The 19,740-nt window shown below is 38.3% G+C and overlaps 1 protein-coding gene across 1 annotated transcript in view; it reads left to right on the top strand.

Moving 5' to 3' along the window:
• CFAP47 (cilia and flagella associated protein 47) overlaps positions 1–19,740 on the top strand; it is a 484,601-nt gene that overhangs the window by 334,786 nt on the left and 130,075 nt on the right. The window contains exons 50-51 of the mRNA XM_045790463.2: positions 3,414–3,548; positions 13,141–13,238. Of these exons, the coding sequence (XP_045646419.2) occupies positions 3,414–3,548; positions 13,141–13,238 (233 nt within the window). The remainder of the gene's footprint in view (positions 1–3,413; positions 3,549–13,140; positions 13,239–19,740) is intronic.

Raw genomic sequence — 19,740 nt, 5'->3', positions numbered from 1 at the left:
CTGGAATTTAAATAAAAACTTTTAAAAAAAGGAAAATCTTAAACTCAACAATTGGAAAACAACCCAATTCTAAAAATTGCCAAAAGATCTGAAGAGACACCTCACCAAAGAAAATATTCTGATAGCAAATAAGTGTATAAAAAGAAGTTCAACATCACGTCTCTAGGGAACTGAAACTTAAAACAAGATACCACTACCTGCCAGTTAGGATGGCTAAATTCAAAAGCCCTGACAACACCAAGTGCTGACAAAGATGTGGAACAATAGGAACTTTCATTCACTGATGGTGGGAATGCGAAATGGTAGAATACCACAGCCATTTTGAAAGATAGTTTGGCAGTATCTGATAAAACTAAACATACTCATAACATGATATAGCAATCATACGTCTTCATATTTACCCAAATGAATTGAAAATGTATGTCCATCCAAAAATCTGCTCATGAATGTTTATAACAGCTTTATTCGTAGTTGCCAAAATGCGGAGGCAATTATGATGTCCTCTAATAGGTGAATGGATAAACAATGGTATAGCCATACAGTGGGATATTTTTCAGTGATAAAAACAAATGGCCTGGGGTGCCTGAGTTGTGCATTTGGTTAAGTGTCCAACTGTTGATTTCAGCTCAGGTCTCAGGGTCATGGGATCAAGCCCCACATTGGGCTCTATGCTCAGCACAGAGTCTGCTTTAGATTCTTTTCCTCTCCCTCTGCCCCCCACCTCTCTCTCTCTCTCTGAAATAAATAAATCTTTTTTTAAAAAGATTTAAAAATGGCCTATCAAGCCACAAAAAAAATGTGAAGGAAGCTTAAATGTATATTGCTAAGTGAAAGAAGTCAATCTGAAAAGACCACATGCTGTATGATTCCAACTATATGACATTCTGGAAGAGGTAAAAGATCAGTGATTGCCAGTTCTTTAGAAGTTGGGAGGAAGGGATGAATGAATGGGATACAGGGGATTTTTAGGGCAGTGAAACTGTTCTGCATGATAGTATTGTGGTAGATAGTTGATTGACCTTGGGCAAGTTACTGAACTTCTTGTGTCAGTTTCCCTTCTTTAAAATGGAAATAATACATCATATCGATGGTAAAAAACTGAGAGCTTTTACGCTAAGGTCAGGAAAAACACAAGGATATCTACACTCACTACTTTTATTCAACATAGTACCAGAAGTCCTGGCCACAGCAATCAGACAACATAAAGAAATAAAAGGCATCCAAAGTGGTAAAGATGAACTAAAACTCTCACTGTTTGCAGGTGACATGGTACTCTATATAGAAAACCCTAAAGACTACCAAAAAACTACTAGAACTAATAAATGAAATCAGTAAAGTCGCAAGATACTAAATCAACATAGAGAAATGTGTTGCATTTCTATATACTAATAATGAAGCAGCAGAAAGAGAAATTAAGAAAACAATCCAATTTACAATTGTACCAAAAACAATAATGACATATCCAATAATAGGTTAGTATCCAAAATATATAAAGAACTAATAATAATCAATACCCCAAAAATAAATAACCCATTTGAAAAATGGGCAGAAGACATGAACAGATATTTCTCCAAAGAAGACATTCAGTTGGTCAACAGACACATGAAAAGATACTCACCCTCACTCATCATCAGGGAAATGCAAATCAAAACCACAATCAATGTCACCTCATACCGGTCAGAGTGCTTAAATCAAAACGCAAGAAGCAACAAGTGTTGGTGAGGATGTGGAGAAAAAGGAACCCTCGGGCACTGTTGATGGGAATGTAAACTGTTGCAGCTACTGTGGAAAACAGTATGGAGGTTCCTCATAAAGTTAAATATATAATGTATTAATATATATAAATCGCCTAGAACAATGTCTGTCATATAGTAAGTCCTACATAAGCATAAACTACAGTCATTTAATCTTCAAAACAGCTAGCACCATTTTAGAAATGAGGTAAATAACATGTTTAAGGCTAAATTAGTAGTGGCAGAACAAATGTTCGAATTCAGTTTCTGTTCAAAGCCTGTGTTCTTTCCACTATGTACCCTGCCTTTTTATAATGTGTTTGTAAGCACCTGTGTAAAATGAGAAAGCCATGTTTATAATAGGATATGAAATTTAACCTGAAACGTAAGTGACTTTATGATATTTCAAAATAAAGAAATTAAAAATGGTAAGATAGGCAGGACATCAGCAAGATGGCAGTATGGGAGATCCACCACTTCTGTCCCCATTCAGCAACAGTGACTTGAGAGCCACCCACAGCAAAAGTGCCTTTATGGGAGCTGTGGGATCCAGGTGGGAAATTATGAAACCCAGTGGGATCCAAGACTGAGGAGAGCCATTTTGAAAAGGCAGGCTTGTGCCCATGTGGTGGACTTGCCAACCATGGTCCTGGCTACAGATCAAGAAATAGCCCTGCCCCCTGTGGACTCAGTTATAGTCCCAGCGGGCTTGAGTGCTGCCACCAGCACTTTATGAGAAGGAGCTGGAAAGACTCATTACCTGTCCATGCCCTGTGTAACAAGCCCATGGAATTTAGTCCCATCTGTGGACCCTGGAGTGGCTCATGGCCCAGCTTTATTCCCTCTCAGCCATGATTCCTGCCCACCTAGCACCTTGGGGAAGATGCACCTGTCTGTGCACCTGAGGCAGGCCCTCCAATTTGGTCCAACTGCAGATCGTGAAATGCCGCTGTAACTTGGCCAACCGCACTCAGCCATGGTCTGGGAACAGTCATCTTGCTAGACATGCTTGTCCATGCCCCCAAAGTAGGCCTATTGACCATGATCTGTCCTTACATCTGGGAGCAGCCCCATAATCCAATTTTAGCCCCTCACAGCTACAGTCTGGAAGCAGTCCTGCCTGCCCAGGGACCCAGAGGGAGACATGCCCGTCCGTGTTCTATGGTCAAGCCTGCCAACCTCAATCTGACTGCAGATCCTGAAGCAGTCTGATCTGGTTCCAGCCCCTCTCAGCCACACTGTGGGGCCAATCCTGCCCATTCCGAAGTTGGTGAACTGTTGGGAGCACTCCCAGAGACCCAGAGGGAGCCAGTGTAATATCAGGGATACTTTGTAATATCCAGTGTCACCGACTGCTGCCAATGTTGCGTGCATTTCATATTTGGGCAAACCAAGGCACATAGCTGGTGACAGACATTCCCAGTTGTGAACCCAGGTATCACACTGCTGGTTTTAGTTAAAAACCAATTATCTCTTACACTTAAAGTAAATATTAATGAACTCTCTATTAAACTGTTCTGTTCTACCATCAGGTTTAAATGTGATACTAAGGCCTAGAATTTATGTTTGGCATTAAGTTTATTAGTTTCAAGCTAAAGCATCTTTAGTGCCTAAAATTGACCTTTCATTTTGGAAAACCAATCCCTGGTTAATCTGGCATCTTGTACTTATGTGTTTTAGGTGCAATTTCATTTTCCGTTAAGCGCAGACAAGGTGATGACTCTCAGAAAGACTCAGATCGAGATCAATGTCGAGTACCCTCCTTTCAGAAATCATTATCAGAACTACTCCACAAGTCTGATGAGGAAGACTCAGGTAAGTTTATGACTAAGGAGAGTTTCATGATCACTTTTTGATCATTCACTTTTAAATGAATAAATATTTTACATTCATAATGTATATACGAATTTGCATTGCATATATCTGTAAGAATTTTATTATATTATTTCAGGATTAACTTTATGTAGTTTACTTTCTGGATTTGTACAGCTTTTAACATTAATAGATTATAATACTTCAGCTTGAAGGCTGTCTGCTCTTTCATAAGTAAAAAACTTTATATATACTTGTTATTAACAAAAAATTACAGTAAATTTCTGGTAAAATGTTAATGAGTATTTAATTTTAACAAGGTAATATGCTTTTCTTCAGTGTGGGAGATGATAGCAATCTTCCTCATATGCAGAACAATGTCAGCGCTATTTTTTTCCTTCCTATGTTATAAAGCTTTATTTGAACGTTGTTCAACATATCTTTTTAGTAGAAATTCAAAAGAAATTGAGATAATGGAGGATTGGAAGGCACAGGGCGGATTTCCTAGAGAATGGGTGACTGAGTTCTCTTATGGGTGAGTAACAGGGCATTAGAGAAGAGTGGGTCAATGGAAGCAAAGTTGTAGAGACAATGAGGTATATCAAAGAAGAAATCTTTCTTGAATGACTTTGTATTTAGTCAGGATTCTTCAGAACAACAGACACTACCATAATGGAATGTAAATAGATGTATATATATAGAGAGAAAGACAAAGAGAGATGTTAAAAAATTTTTTTTAAGATTTTATTTGTTTATTTGACAGAGAGCACAAGCTCGCATGCATAAGCAGGGGGAGCCGCAGGCAGAGGGAGAGGGAGACACAAGCTCCCTGCTGAGCAGAAAGCCCCACATGGGCCTCCATCCCAGGACCCTGGGATCATGACCTGAAGGCAGATGCTTAACCGACTGAGCCACCCAGGAGCCTGGAGATGTTGAAATTTTTAAAAAATGGCTGACATTATTGTAGGGACTGGCAAGTCCAAAATCTGTAGGGGAAGCAAGCAAGGCAGACAATTAGGTGGGAGTTGCTGTTGCAATCTTGGGTCCAAATTCCCGAAGCAGGCCAGGCAGGCCGCAAGCTCTGGCAGAGTTTCTCTTTCAGTCTTGAGTAAGAATTGCTTCTTCTTCAGGTAACATCAGTATTTGCTCTTAGGGCCTCCAACTGATTGGAGGAGGTACACCCGCATTATGCAGGACAATCTGCTTTACTCAAACTCCACTGGGAAAAAAACCCTTCACAGCAAGATCTAAGACATCAAACAACTAGACATCACAGTGTAGCCAAGTTGACACATAAAATTAACCATCACAGAATACATGGATTAAGAGTGACTATTTAGCTACTATTCAAAATGGTTTGGAAAGGGAACAGCAATTGGGGCCAGCCAGGCAGGCCACTGGGATAGCAAACTGGCTTTGAAGTGAAGAGAAGAATGTATTTTATGGTGGCAATGGGGATAGAAACATACCATTAGTTAAAGATGGAAAACATTTCAGAGACTAGAATTAGATGACTCTCTATTTTTTTTTTTTTAAGATTTTGTTTGAGAGAGAAAGAGAGCACAAGTGGGGAGGGGAGGGGCAGAGGGAGAGGAAACAGATTCCCTGATAAGCAGGGAGCCCAATGTGGGGCTCAATCCCAGGATCCTGAGATCATAACCTGAGCGGAAGGCAGACCCTTAACCAGCTGAGCCACCCAGGTGCCCCTAGATGACTCTCTTAAAGAGGAGATGGAAAGAGAGGATTGATTCTAAAAATGAGCAAGGTTTATTTGTATCTTGGTGAATAGAAAAATATTAAGATATTACTTTAGAAGTGTTGGGACATTGTTAAAATAACATTTGTTAAGTAGACCCCTGGGGTGTCAGATGTTGTGTCAAGGTTCAACAAAAGGCCACAAGGGAAAGTGAAATAGAGTTTATTACTCACAGGTCCTGGAGGATGCATACTTCACTCCTCAAGGAGCCACGTGGGGAGGTCAAGGCACAGTGCAAAAAGAGAAGGACCTGGTCACATGCCTAAATTAGGATTCTCAGGCAGAATGCTTTGGGGTTCCTGGGCTAAGGCCAGATTGGTTAATTCAAACCAAAAAGAGTAGAGTTTTGGTATATATCACGGGGATCTCATCTAAGGGCTGCCCAAGGGGAAGGCCCTGGGAGCCAGAGAAGAGTGCTTATCACCAGGGTGTTTGGGGAGTCATATCAGAAATTCACATTAACTTGTGACTGTGCAGGCTTTTATCTAGTGTGTGCACTCTCCAGAGGGGCTACTGCCAGTTCAAGGCCCATGCAGCCCACTCGGCCACACAAAGCAGATGTAGAGACAGCAATATTATGGAATAATTTATTTGTTGAACTATCAACAAGAAGAAATAAAAAGTCTGGGAGATTATAATTCTTGGCACAGTTTTGTGCTTGCTTATTTTGCTGTGACAGGAAGACATTTATGTAGCAATATCCGGGGATCAATTGAATATTTAGAGCTGAGACCAGGTGAAATAAAAAAGGAGGTTGTATCAGTTTAGGGTTTCTTTAGTTGAAATCATGCAGGCGAGGTCGAAGAATAGATGATTGTTGTAGATGGATTATGCTAGGAGTGAAACCCCCATCAAAATCTAAGGCAGAAGGGGCGCCTGGGTGGCACAGCGGTTAAGCGTCTGCCTTCGGCTCAGGGCATGATCCCGGCGTTGTGGGATCGAGCCCCACATCAGGCTCCTCCGCTATGAGCCTGCTTCTTCCTCTCCCACTCCCCCTGCTTGTGTTCCCTCTCTCGCTGGCTGTCTCTATCTCTGTCGAATAAACAAATAAAATCTTTAAAAAAAAAAAATCTAAGGCAGAAGAATCATGAAGGAAAGCCAGGTAAAACTGTTTGAAAGAAAATCAGAATATTATGGTATCATGTAATGGAATAAAAAGGCGTGGGGATATCTAATAAGAAAATCTGCATGATGTGATGACAGGTTGTAAGATGGATTAAGAGCTAGGAAAAATGCATCTAATAATATTACAAGTATCCCCAGTTCTTCAAAGTGTACTTATATCAGACAGGATTAACCTTTCCATCTCCTATAATAACATGGGACTTTTTTGTAGCAATTGCTCAGCAGTGTATTTCTTTTCAATTAGGAAAGTTTCAGTTAGGTAAAATGAATAAGTTTTGGAGAACTAATTAATGTACAACATGATTATAGTTAATAATACAGTAGGGTGTACTTGAGATTTGCTTAGAAGGTAGATCTTAAGTGTCTTCACCACCCCCACCAAAAATCAGTAATCATGTGAGATGATGGATGTGTTAATTAGCTTAATTGTAGTGATTATTTTATAATGCACACTATATCAAATCAAGTTGTACCCTAAATATATATGATTTTTAATAGTTATAGCTCCACAAAGCTGGGACAAAAAAAAGAAATGAAAACAACTAAATAAAAATTTTTTAACACTTTCCAAATCGAAAAATTTGAAAAATATTAGTACCACCCAGTTTTGATGAGGGTCACATTGAAGGAGACAGTCTTATGCATTGTAGTGGGAATTTGAGAGTGTTTACGGTATGCTTAAAACTTTTTTTTTAGATTTTAAAGTAATCTCTGTGCCCAGTGTGGGGCTCGAACTTACACCCCCAACATTAAGAGTCACATGCTCTACTAACTGAGCCAGCCCAGCACCCCTACAACTTCTAAGATTTTTTTTATCCCCTTCGATCCAATGATTTCATTCTAAGAAGTTAGTTCGAATAAAATAATCAGAGATATGCACACATATTTTTCTGTGAGAATGTTCCTTATGTGATCTCTATTATTTTGAATAACTGAAACTTCAATATTTTAGTTTTATAATTTTATTTAAAATAATTTTGAATATGTATTACTTGCACATAAATTTTTTCCCACTTTTATTGAAAAATAGTTGACATACATCACTGTGTAAGTTTAAGGTATGCAGCATGATGGTTTGTTTTACATATGTTGTGAAAATTTTACCACAATAGATCCTGCTAATATCTATCTTCTCATATAGACACAGTAAAAGGAAAAGAAAGGAAAAAAAACTTCTCCTTATATCAAGAACTCTTAGGATTTGCACTCTTAGCACCTGTCCTATGTATCATTCAGCAATGTTAGCTATACTCATCATGTGGTAATTACATTGTAGTCCTTATTTCTCTTATAACTGAAAGTTTGTATCTTTTGACAACCTTCCTCCCTTTCTCCCTCCCTCCGCCCCCCCCCCTTGCTTGCCCTGTGATAACCACAAGTGTAATCTCTTTTTCTGAGTTGTTTTTTTTTAAAGATACCACACTTAAGTGAGGTCACACAGTATTTTTCTTTCTCTTTCTGATTTATTTCACTTTAGGATAATACCTGCAAGGTCTGTCCATGTTGTAAATGGTAGGATTTCCCTGTTTTGTTTTTTTTTAATGGCTGAATAGTATCCCATTCTATATATCTCACAACTTCTTTATCCATTCATCCCTGGATGGACACTTAGGTGGTTTCCATATTTGGCTCTTGTAAATAGTGCTGTAATAATCATGGGGGTACGCACATCTTTTCCAAGTAAGTATTTTGGTTTTCTTCAGATAAATACCCAAATGTGGGTATGGAAGTTTTATTTTAAAATGTTTAAGGATTGTCCATACTGTTTTCCATAGGGTTATAACTGTACCTAACAAGAGGTCATCCGTCCAATGCGCAGCAAGCCAATAAAAACACTGAGCTTTTGCACTGAGGAAAGATAGGCTCTTTCTTGGTGTGGCACCACCCCAGAGAACAGGGAACTAATGTTCAAAATCCTGAATTATCTGATGGCTTGCAAGTGAGGGTTTTTAAGGGCAAAAATCAAGGGCAAAGGGTTTTGAATCGTGGGTTCGTTTTTTTTTTTTTTTTAAAGATTTTATTTATTTATTTGACAGAGATAGAGACAGCCAGCGAGAGAGGGAACACAAGCAGGGGGAGTGGGAGAGGAAGAAGCAGGCTCATACGGAGGAGCCTGATGTGGGGCTCGATCCCATAATGCCGGGATCACGCCCTGAGCCGAAGGCAGACACCTAACCGCTGTGCCACCCAGGCGCCCCTTGAATCGTGGGTTCTTCTGATTGGTCAGGGTTTGGGTAAACTTCAAGACTGATTAACTGGTGCCAGGTCACCCGTTTCTTCAAGATTGTGCTTGTGGTCATTTCCGTCGCTGGTCCAGGTCTGCAAAACATCTCAGCAACGTATGTCAGTGATGCTATCTTTGTTAGCAAAAGCAGAGACCATACGCTTTGTGACTGTGATGTCTGTGCAGGCTATTTCGTTTCCTGTTCCCTGGGGCTACATTTTCATTATCTTTTTTGTTTTAGACTTTATTTATCTAAGTATTCTCTACACCTGTCATGGGCCTCGAACTCACAATCCCAAGATTGAGAGTCACATTCTCCTCCGACTGAGCCAGCCAGCCACCCCTACTTTTTCATTATCTTAAGCAAAGCATATTCTAAGTTTCTTCCTGGTTTTTTCCCCAGTAATCTTTAATAGTGGGCTACATGCCTTTCTGCAGACTTAATTCTGTTGGCAGTTTCAGTGGCTGCATCAATTTGTATCGCCACCAACAGAGCACAAGGGTTACCTTTTCTACATATCCCACCAACACTTGCAATTTTCTGTTCTTTTGATAGTAGCCATCCTAATAGGTGTGAGGTGATAGCTCATTGTGGTTTTTGATTTGCATTTCCCTAATGATTAGGGATAAAACCAAGTTCTAACAGGAATATTGTCTGTAGGATAAAAATGTGTTTACCCACACACACATATCTATGGATATATCAATTTTATATAATTTGTATTCCCCAGTGTATTTATATATATGTGTGTGTATCTGTACATCTATGTCTTTATTGACATATCAAGCCTGTAGTTTTATACAAAAAACAATAAGTATTTACTCTTACTCATGAGATAATAAATAATTTTCATCTTGAGGCTTTTCAGGAATTTCTAAAATCACTATAGTGAATGTTATTGATTTTATAATTAGCAAAAAGTTTTAATGTGTTAGAGGCCTGTAGCTAAACAATGTTTAATAATTATTATTTTTGTTCTCACTTATAAATCATCTTTAATCTTATTCTAACCAATAAACTCATAATCAGTGTACATTGTTATCACTGTAGGAATTAAATCACGTACATCACAACAGTGCCTATGTGATAGTCACAGCAATCACACATATTAAGTTGTACTGTTTCTGTGTTAGCTAATTTTATGTGTCAACCTAGCTAGGTTATGGTGCCCAGATAATAGGTGAAACATTATTCTGGATGTTTCTGTGAAGGTGATTTTGGATGAGAATTACATTTAAATCTGTGAACTTTGAATAAAGAAGATGGCCCTCCATAGTGTGGGTAGGTCTCATCTAATGAGTTGAACCAAGACCGACCTCCCCAGAACAAAAAAGAATTCTACCCATAGACCACTTTTGGATTTGCACTGCGATTCTTTCCTGGGTTTATAGCCTGCTGACCTAACCTGCAGATTTTGGACCTACCAAGTCAACTGCATGAGCCATTTCCTCAAAATCAATTTCTCCCAGCTTCTGTTTCTGTCTGTCTCTGTCTCTTTATATGCACACACATATCCTATTGGTTCTCTTTCTCTGAAGAACCTTGACTAAGATAGTCCCCATTCCATAGATGAGCAGACTGTTTTATTGTGCTTTGTGCCAACCCAGAGTCATGGGCATTAGGCTTTATAGTCATGAAGCCCTTTTGATGTGGGAAACAAAGGCAGAAGAAAAATTATTAAATTTCCTTACTACCTAGAGCCCACTGACAAGTCCCTGAAATAGGCAGAAGTGACATTCCTCTAGGAACTCAGCTGCCTCGATGTTAATACTTTGCTAAGGGCAAAAGGCAGTCCTAGCCTGAGTCCCCCTTCCCCCAGGATCCTGTAAGGCTACTTTAGCGTATAAAAATTCCTTTAGAAATTTCCTTTATCTCTAACCCCCCCAAGATACATGTTGGCAATCATCCCTCAAGCATATGGCCCCCCGATATACATCTGAAGGGTCTCATGACTAAGGTTTTATTAGACGGTAATAAACGACCTTTTCCTGACAATAGCTAAGTCCCCTCAAGGCCCTGAAGACCTTGTTTCCAAAATTCCTTAGAGACTTACACGCTATCCCTAAACCCCCTCCCAACTTGTAAATATATAACCACCACCCCTCACAACCCCACTTCAGCTCTTTCTGCCCCCGGGTCCTGTCCCTGTGCTTTAATAAAATTACCTTTTTGCACAAAAGACATCTCAAGAATTCTTTCTTGGCCTTCGGCTTTGAACCCTGTTGTCTTTCCTACATCACTTTCTCTCCAGAATTATTTTCCCTGTGAGTTCAATGTGGATTAAAGCTTAGGAAAAGCCAGTGAAATATACATGAGCAACCTAGAAGGGGAAACATTTTTCATTTTAACAACTTTGGTTTATTTTGAGATGTCACATTTATACATCATAAAAGCACTTACAGCACTGTCATAGAATTGAAGGAGCAGCCAATACAAACGTGAGCAGAGGTTTCCTCAGTAACCTGACATCAGTAGAAAGTTGGTAACTTATTCTGTGTGCATTAATGGTTTCAGGGTAATTAGTTGGTGTCTGTAAAATAAGCACAGAAGGCAATTTGAAATGCGGAGGTAAGATCATCCTCAAGAACTTCTCACAAGTATTTGCAATAAGAATTCACATGGCCCTTCTCTGTCTTCCTCTCACTAGCTAATTGTTCTGAATGTCTGCATTGTTCTAAGAACCACTAATTTGATAAGTACTTCTTAAGCTGAAGTATCAGAATAGAGTGGCATACAGTATAATATAATATAATATAATATAATATAATATAATATAATATAATATAATATGGTATGAAGTAGTGCATTGCCCTGCAATAAGATACAATGGTCTTGGTAGGCGGGAAGAATTTTCCTTCTAAATTCTTGGCCAAGAGCCCCATGTAATAATAAAAGAGAAAGATTAGCGGGAGAAAAACAAACAAAAGTTCAGTAACATGTGGGGTGCGTGGGTGGCTCAGTCGGTTAAGCATCCTGACTTTGGATTTTGGCTCACGTCATGATCTCAGGGTTGTGAGATTGAGCCCTGTGTGGGGCTCTGGTGGGTGTGCAGCCTCCTTGGGATTCTCTCTCGGGATCTCCCTCTGCCCTTTCCACCCCCTCCTTTCAAAAAAAAAAAAAAAGTATACCTTCTGTATACATGGGAGAAAACCCGGAAAAATGAGTAACTCCTTGAAATGGCCCAAGCCCTTACGTTAAAATACCATTTCTAGCTAAAGACAAAAAAAAAGATGTTGGGGGATGGAGAGCCAATAATGCAAAGTTTCCAGGAAATTACAGTAAGCAAGAGTAAGGTTGTTTTGCAGATTTAGGTCATTGTCTTCTCCATTGATATGACAGTCTCAAGGTTTAGTCATCCCAACTTCCTAGTACTGAGAGGGAGACAGCCTTACAAATGCAGATTTCCTTTAGAAATGTAAATGTCTCTTACAAAAGGGTAACTTCTACTCCGTTTTCAGAGCTTCTTTATGCCCTTCACCATGCCATACAATTCCGAACAACACAATGTACTACAATACACAGCACTGTCTTTCAGAAGAGAGAGAGAATTCCACTAGTCTGGGCCCCTTATTTCAGATGAGGAAACTGAGGCCCAAAGAAGCTAATGATTTACCTAAGTAAGTTAGTCAAACACAGCAGTACCTGGAATCCTTAAAACATGACAGTACTGATATGAATATGTATGTGAATAACTGAAGCTGGAGGACATCTTAAACCATAGACTAGCTCAACACTGGAGAATAAAGAATATCAAAGTAGAAGCGGAACAGATCAGGCTTAACAAATGGAAAACGTTGAGTGTGATGCCAGGACAAACCCTGCTACACAGGACTGTTGTGGACCAGGGTTCCAGCGTTAGGATTTGGGAGGATGACTTTAGACATAACCAGCGACAGAAATGCCTATTTCTTAAAAAAATATCGGGAACCCAGATGTGAACATTACTTTCTCACCACGTAGTTCTTTCCCAATCCAGCTTCCTTTAGGCTAAATTGCTTGGATCCTTTTTCACACTTCCAAGAAAAGAAAAATCTCATCAACTATTCCTGATTTTGTCCTTGTACTAGAATCTTTTAGGACTGGAAATGTACCACTGTGAATTATAATATAATACTTAGATAGTTCTATATATAATATGTGAATGTTTTGGCAATTAGGGGTAAAATGATTGGTTATTTCTTTTGAAATATTCTTAACCTAGAAGTAAAACATTCTTATTTTAGTGGGGAATGTAATGAGTTCCTGGGGCAGGCAGAGGACTGGGAGCTTTTATAGGGCAAGCTCATGGCCATGCAGGCTGGTGCTTCTTTTTGCACTCACAAATTGTAATGCAATCAGCTTTTCACCCTCCACTTCCCTCTCTTGACAAATGAGTTCATCAAAAAGAGTTTGAAAATGGTATCTACTAATGTTTCTCAAATTTTTATGTTAAGTATGGCATTCTGAAGCCTACATTAAGAGATGTTTGTTTTTGTTTTTTGTTTTTCAGATGATAGTGTTAGCAATTTCCAACTCTGGTATTATCTTGAGATTCATAGCTCTCCTGGACCACCAGTAAACATTATTGAAATGAAATGCCTTGCTCTGGTAAGAACCCATTAAATGTTCATAGACTCTGTCTTTTTGCAAACAGAGCTTTTGTGTCGTACACTTAAATTGCGTTCCCTGAAAAAATCCATATTAAATGAACATATTAGAATAAATTATTCAAATTATAGCAGTTTTATTTCAAATCCAGTAATACGGACCTTAAGTGCTTATGGAAAACATCTTTTAGCCCTATGGTATCTTATAGTAGCTTTGCTGATTAGAATTCTACATGCATGTTTTAAGAGTTACCAAGAACAAACTTAATCTTAGCCTACATGCTTGCCCTCACACATATGATAAAAGCAGGATTATGCTCTTGTCAGGGATCAGGAATATCCTGTCCCCTCAAGGTCTTTCTAGCTGGACTAAGAATCAAACTGACATGAGACAGATTAACAAGAGAAAATAAAATTTAATAGTGTATGTTTGGGGAATGCACATAGACCTGGAAATTTCAAAGACAGGCAAAATGAGGTATATATGTCATGAATTAAGGAGAAGGGGGTAGGGGTCTGAGACTTCAAAGGGAAGGAATGCAATTTACATAAAGGTGATAAAGAGTCAATATTTGGTAAGCAAATGTTTGCTGGGCCTCTTGGAAAAAAGGGGATACAGAGAACTTCTATCAAACTGACCTTGCTAGGTTCTTCCCTGCCTACCACACCCAATTCATAGTATAATGTAGTTTTCTGTGGTTATAGCTCTCTTCCTGGAGCAGGTCTTCTGTCTAAATCCTCTTTATGCAGTTGAGGAGAGAGGTAAAGAGATTTTCCTGAATCTGCTGGGTTTTGATTGCTATATAACTCAAAATAATCTTTGTTCCAAAGAGGCCCATTTTGAGGAGGCCTGCCTTTGATTCCTACAGTCTCTTGACTCAGTACTGATTCTTCGTGGTTTCTACATCAGGCCTTTCACTTTGAAACACACTTGGATTAACAGGCATAGATTTGGCATTTTAAATAATAGTGACTAGGAATAGGATTGTCTTATGTGAATTATTAAAGTGTTACTAAATCCATGTCTATTATTATTATTATTACTTAATGAAGTTAAATATTGAATCTTGAGGTTTTTTTTAAAGATTTTACTTATTTATTTGAGAGACAGAGAGAGAGAGAGAACATGGGCAGGGAGAGAGGGAGATGCAGACTCCCTGCTAAGCATTGAGTCCAATGCAGGACTCCATCCCAGGACTCTGAGATCATGACTTGAGCTGAAGTCAGACACTTAACTGACTGAGCCACCCAGATGCCCCATATTGAATCTTGGTTTAAATGAAACATGAGGACAGTATTAATTGTTCTTAACCATGTTTTAATTTGATTTAATTTTCTTATGGTTAGTACTCAAATATTTAAAATGATAAAGATTACTTTTATTGTTAAACATGCAGATAGATTTTTCATAAAGTTGATTATTTAGAATCTTGAGCTTTTGCTCCAACAAATAAAAAATTTTTTAAAAAGACTAAAATACTTTAAATCTGTAAATCAATTACTTGCCCACTTGATTTCAGGGTAAATCTCTACTGAGACATAGAAAATGGGTAGTTAAACTATTGAGATGCACCCAAGTGTAGCTTGCAAAAGCATTCTCTTCTAAGTGGAAAATGATTTAATATAATGATGGTAGGGTCATTTCACTCAATGAAAATGTCCCATTTCCGTGACCGTGTTATCACTACAGCATAAAACCTTTCTTATAGGTTATTTTTAAATGATATAGCTTTATAAAACTACTTGCTGTGGAAAATGATTACTAGATTAGCAGAAATCTCTTTATCAGGACACAGGAGAAAAAAACGTTTTAAATGGGTCCAGGAGAAATTGGGACCATGAGGTGGCACCTCAAAAAACACAGATGTTGGCTCCCTTATTAACTGTATGTTTAAAATAGGTATAGAGATGAGTAGAGATCTGTAACACAAAGTAACAAAAAAGGATGTGATTCTAAAATACTAATAGACAACTGTTCGCATCTTCTCATGAAATGGTATATGATGTGCCCCCCTTTTGGGCAGAGATGTTAACCTTCAAGCAAAACTAATAGAAATTAAGATATTTTGGGGCACCTGGGGGGCTCAGTCATTAAGCGTCTGCCTTCGGCTCAGGGCGTGATCCCAGGGTCCTGGGATCGAGCCCCGCATCAGGCTCCCTGCTCTGTTGCGAGCCTGCTTCTTCCTGTCCCACTCCCCCTGCTTGTGTTCCCTCTCTCACTGGCTGTCTCTCTCTGTCAAATGAATAAATAAAATCTTAAAAAAAAAAAAATTAAGATTTTTTAACTCTCAATTTTGAATGGTAAAGATTGTCACACAGACTGAGAAACATACACCATCAGGGTACTTTATGAGGATAAGTGAGAAGACTGAGCAAAAAGAAAACACCATCTGTTTCTTTTAATGTACTTCAAATATGTTTTCATTTTTCAAATCAATATTTGCATATACACTTTTAGGAACACATTGTTTTCATAAATAATGTATTTTCAAATAATGGCCCTTGTCCATTTTCTATAAAAGACTTGTCCCTCCCTATGTAATAAATTTCATTATTATTGTGTCTTAAAAATACAAGCGAGTGGGGCACCTGGGTGGTACAGTTGGTTAAGCATCCAACTCTTGGTTTCTGCTCAGGTCATGATCTCAGGGTCCCAGGATAGAGCCGCACATTGGGCTCTGCACTCAGCGTGGAGTCTGCTTGAGATTCTCTCTTTCCTTCTCCCTCTGCCCCTCCTGCTCATATTGTCTCTCTCTCTCTCTCTAAAACAAATAAATACATTCTTAAAAAAAAAATGTTCAGCCAAGTATATTTGAAGATCTAATTGGCTTTATTAAATGATTCGTGGATCGGGCAGCATCTCATCTAGCCAGTAGAGGGGAGCTCTGAGGAGTAGTACAAAATGGAAAGTTTTTATAGATGGAGGGTAGGGCAAGAAATTTATTAGCAAAAGGAAAGGATTGTTCCAGACAAGGTAACTTTTCTTCAGGGTAAGGGGCAAGAGGTCTTATCATGCAGATTACCTCATCTTCCTTTGACGGGTAGAGAGGGTATATGACAGATTCATCGGCACCCGTCAGAAAATTCCTGACTGACCAGTTAAGACTACATTCCTGGGGGAGTTGAAACTGCCATTAGATTATATGTTAAGCCTCCACTTTGGGGATTTGGCCTAAGTGATGCCATCTGGGGCCTGTGGTTACTTTTAATTTGTTTTGGTTTGGTTTGTTTTTCTAAAGTTTATTTATTTTTATTTTTTTGGTACTCTCTACACTCAACGTGGGGCTCGAACCCACAACCTCGAGATTAAGAGTTGCATGTTCTACCAACTGAGCCAGTCAGGCTCCCCTGTTTTTTTTTTTTTTTTTTTTTTTTTAACACATCTAAGTTTTCATTCGGTTTGTGTTCATTTCCTATCGGTTTTTACTTTAAACCTTTCCTGGTTTGGGAATCACAGTGTGATACCTGTAACTCATCTTGTTTGTGTATTTCTTCTGATTATTACGAATTTCACTATTGCTCTTATTTTTCATTATGAATAGTTAACATAGTTATTTCATAAAGATATTTAATCATTTACATCCAAGGTCTACATAGATGAAAATGTAATTCCTGAGCCTCCATTCCATTTAGTAGTTTTACATTGTAATGCAGTCACAGAACTTAGCGCCATGAATTGCCAGATTGCTGTTTGTCACTGCAGGTAGGTGTGCTGGAGGAAGCGAACACTTTCAGCTGAGGTTGGTGGCAAAGGGGAGTCTTTTTTGACTACCTCAATCTAGTTAGGCTACTAATGACAGTGATGTCGCCAACTTATTGTTTTCCCACCTCTCTAATAGTAGTTGCCTAAGGTAAAAACATATTTGCTCTTTAACTCTCAGACATGACGGTTTAGTTGGTGGAGATGGTATGGATTCTTTTTAAACAATCCCATCACATAATTCTTTGTGCACTTTTTAAAAAAAAAGATTTTATTTATTAATATCTTTTTTTATTGAAATATAGTTGACATACAATGTTATTGAATGCTTAATATTAGCAATAATTACATACTGACAACATAAGTGTCTTTTGAAAAATGATTGCTGGTTTTGTTTTTTAAAGGAAACAGAAACCCTTACATATGTCAATAGACTGCCGCAAAAACCCCAGCAGGAGTAGATAAGAGACAAATGGAATAAAGCTGTGGTATTAAAGGGGTTGAGGAGTAAGTCTAAACTAAAAATAGTGTATCCCCATAATGGTGTATTTTCAAGGCACTTTTTATTGGTAGAGAAGAAACTTCCCTCCAGCTAACCTCTTTTGTCAGATTTTATTTATTTATTTAACAGAGAGAGAGTACAAGTAGGCAGAGCAGCAGGCAGAGGGAGAGGGAGAAGCAGTCTCCCCACTGAGCAGGAAGCCCGATGCGGGGCTCGATCCCAGGACTCTGGGATCACGACCTGAACCGAAGGCAGCCACTTAACCGACCAAGCCACCCAGATGCCCCTCTTTGTGCACTTCTTGAAGAAGTTTTCCAAATACTTTCAAAAGTATGCTGAAATTGTTGTCCTTACCTATATACTGTTAGCTAATATTTTTTACTGCATTTGCTGTTTTACCAAACTTTTGAGATATATTTTATTTTATTTAAACTTTAGATCATCAGATGTAGCAATGGAGCTTTCAGGATACTAAGCCATCTCTGATTTTCCATCTGTGTCTCGGCTTTTGTTACATCCAACCAGATTTTCACATTTTCCTTAGAGATGGTCAGAATCTCTGTAAAATAGGGTTCATGTAAGCAATGTTTATACCCTCAAGGCACATAAATTTGGTTACTTCTTAGAATAAGTTCCAAAAATCAGATTATATTCACAGTAAGCAATAATTCGTTGTTAGCAGTCCATTATCTCTGGGTGTAAATTATTTAGTATTCTCTTAGAAATTTTAACGTGATATCTGCTATTCCGTTTTGTTTGACCTTAAAAATCTCTTGTATGTCATATAGTTTGGCTGTGTGAGAATGATGAGAACAGTCTACTATCTTCCTACTGACGATAATTTCAACGTACAGTAATGAGTTATAAATATGTTCTGAAAACAAAACAAGAATGTGAACAAAACCTATGCTTTAAGCTTAGATCAGTCATAGCCTCCATAATATTTGCTCTGTTGTCAGTGACAATTCAATGACTAATTTTTTCATTTTGTAATCAATCTTTAATTAATGAAATTCACTGTATTGTTAATGGTGAGACCCAGAAGTCTCTCTACAAGTTAGTAAGAGAAGGGGGTGCCTGAGTGTCTCAGTCATTAAGTGTCTGCCTTCGGCTCAGGTCATGATCCTGGGGTCCTGCGATTAAGCCCCGCATCAGGTTCCCTGCTCAGTGGGAAGCCTGCTTCTCCCTCTCCTGCTCCCCTTGCTTGTGTTCCTTCTCTCGCTGTCTCTCTCTCTGTCAAATAAATAAATAACATCTTAAAAAAAAAAAAAAGTAAGAGAAGAATGTCGGGGAGGAAAACATTCATTATACCTTTGAAGGTTTTTCGACTGGTCTAAGAATTAAATTGACATGAGACAACTTAACAGGAGAAAATCGAACAGAAATTTAATAACATGTGTACCTCCTTCCTGTATACATGACAGAGACCCAGAAAACTGAATAACTCCCCAAAATGGCAGAAGCCTTCACCTTAAATACTTATGCTTCAATACTTAAATACTGTCACTGAAATATTAAATACTATCTTCATCTAAAAACAAAGCAAAATGTTGGGGGAGAGAAGTCAGTTTTATGGGAGGTGACCAGGAAAAGCATAGTAAACAAGGGTAATGTTGCTGTGCAGAGTTCAGTTTTGCCTTTTCTCTGGATAAGAGTTTCTAAGGATTTAGAGTCACCTCCACCCCCCCTTGCTGGTACAGTGTGGGAGAGACTCTTACAAAAGCAGATTTCCCTTATACATGTAAATGTCTCTTACAAAAGGGTAACTCCTACTTGTTTTCTGAGAAGCTTCTTGTGTCTTTGTTGTTTCCTAAAAATAACCAGTGTAAAATAATCAATATGCCAGAAAGGCATATCATGGGATGGCGAAATTTTCTCCCCTTCAGGAGCATAGTTAAAAACACTATTAATCCCCTTGGTGTCAAGCATAAAAATGTTAATACAAAACAACATATGTGACTTGCCAACCATTTTCAATAAGTTTTTAGTTTAAAATTTTAGCGTCCGTAATAAAAATATGTGTTTTTTTGATTTACTCATTTTGCTGTGTTTTTCTTCTTTTTTTGGTATTTTTGTATTCTTTATTTTTTCTGGGTGAAAGATCATATATCATGGGTGTTGTACATGATATTGAAATTTTTCTTCCTCATGAGATGTTGATATAAAAAATTAATATTCTGCTTTGAATTTGTCTTGAGAAAATAAAATATAGACTATATGTGGACATGTACATGTAGGTATATACATATATATCGTCATGAGTACGCTATGAAGGCGCACACACGAGTTGCGTCTCTCCAC

The sequence above is a fragment of the Ursus americanus genome, chromosome X (genome assembly GCF_024610735.1).
Source record: "Ursus americanus isolate L20-20 chromosome X, mUrsAme1.1.p, whole genome shotgun sequence".
Classification (NCBI taxonomy): domain Eukaryota; kingdom Metazoa; phylum Chordata; class Mammalia; order Carnivora; family Ursidae; genus Ursus; species Ursus americanus.
This window is presented reverse-complemented; position numbering and strand designations above follow the sequence as displayed.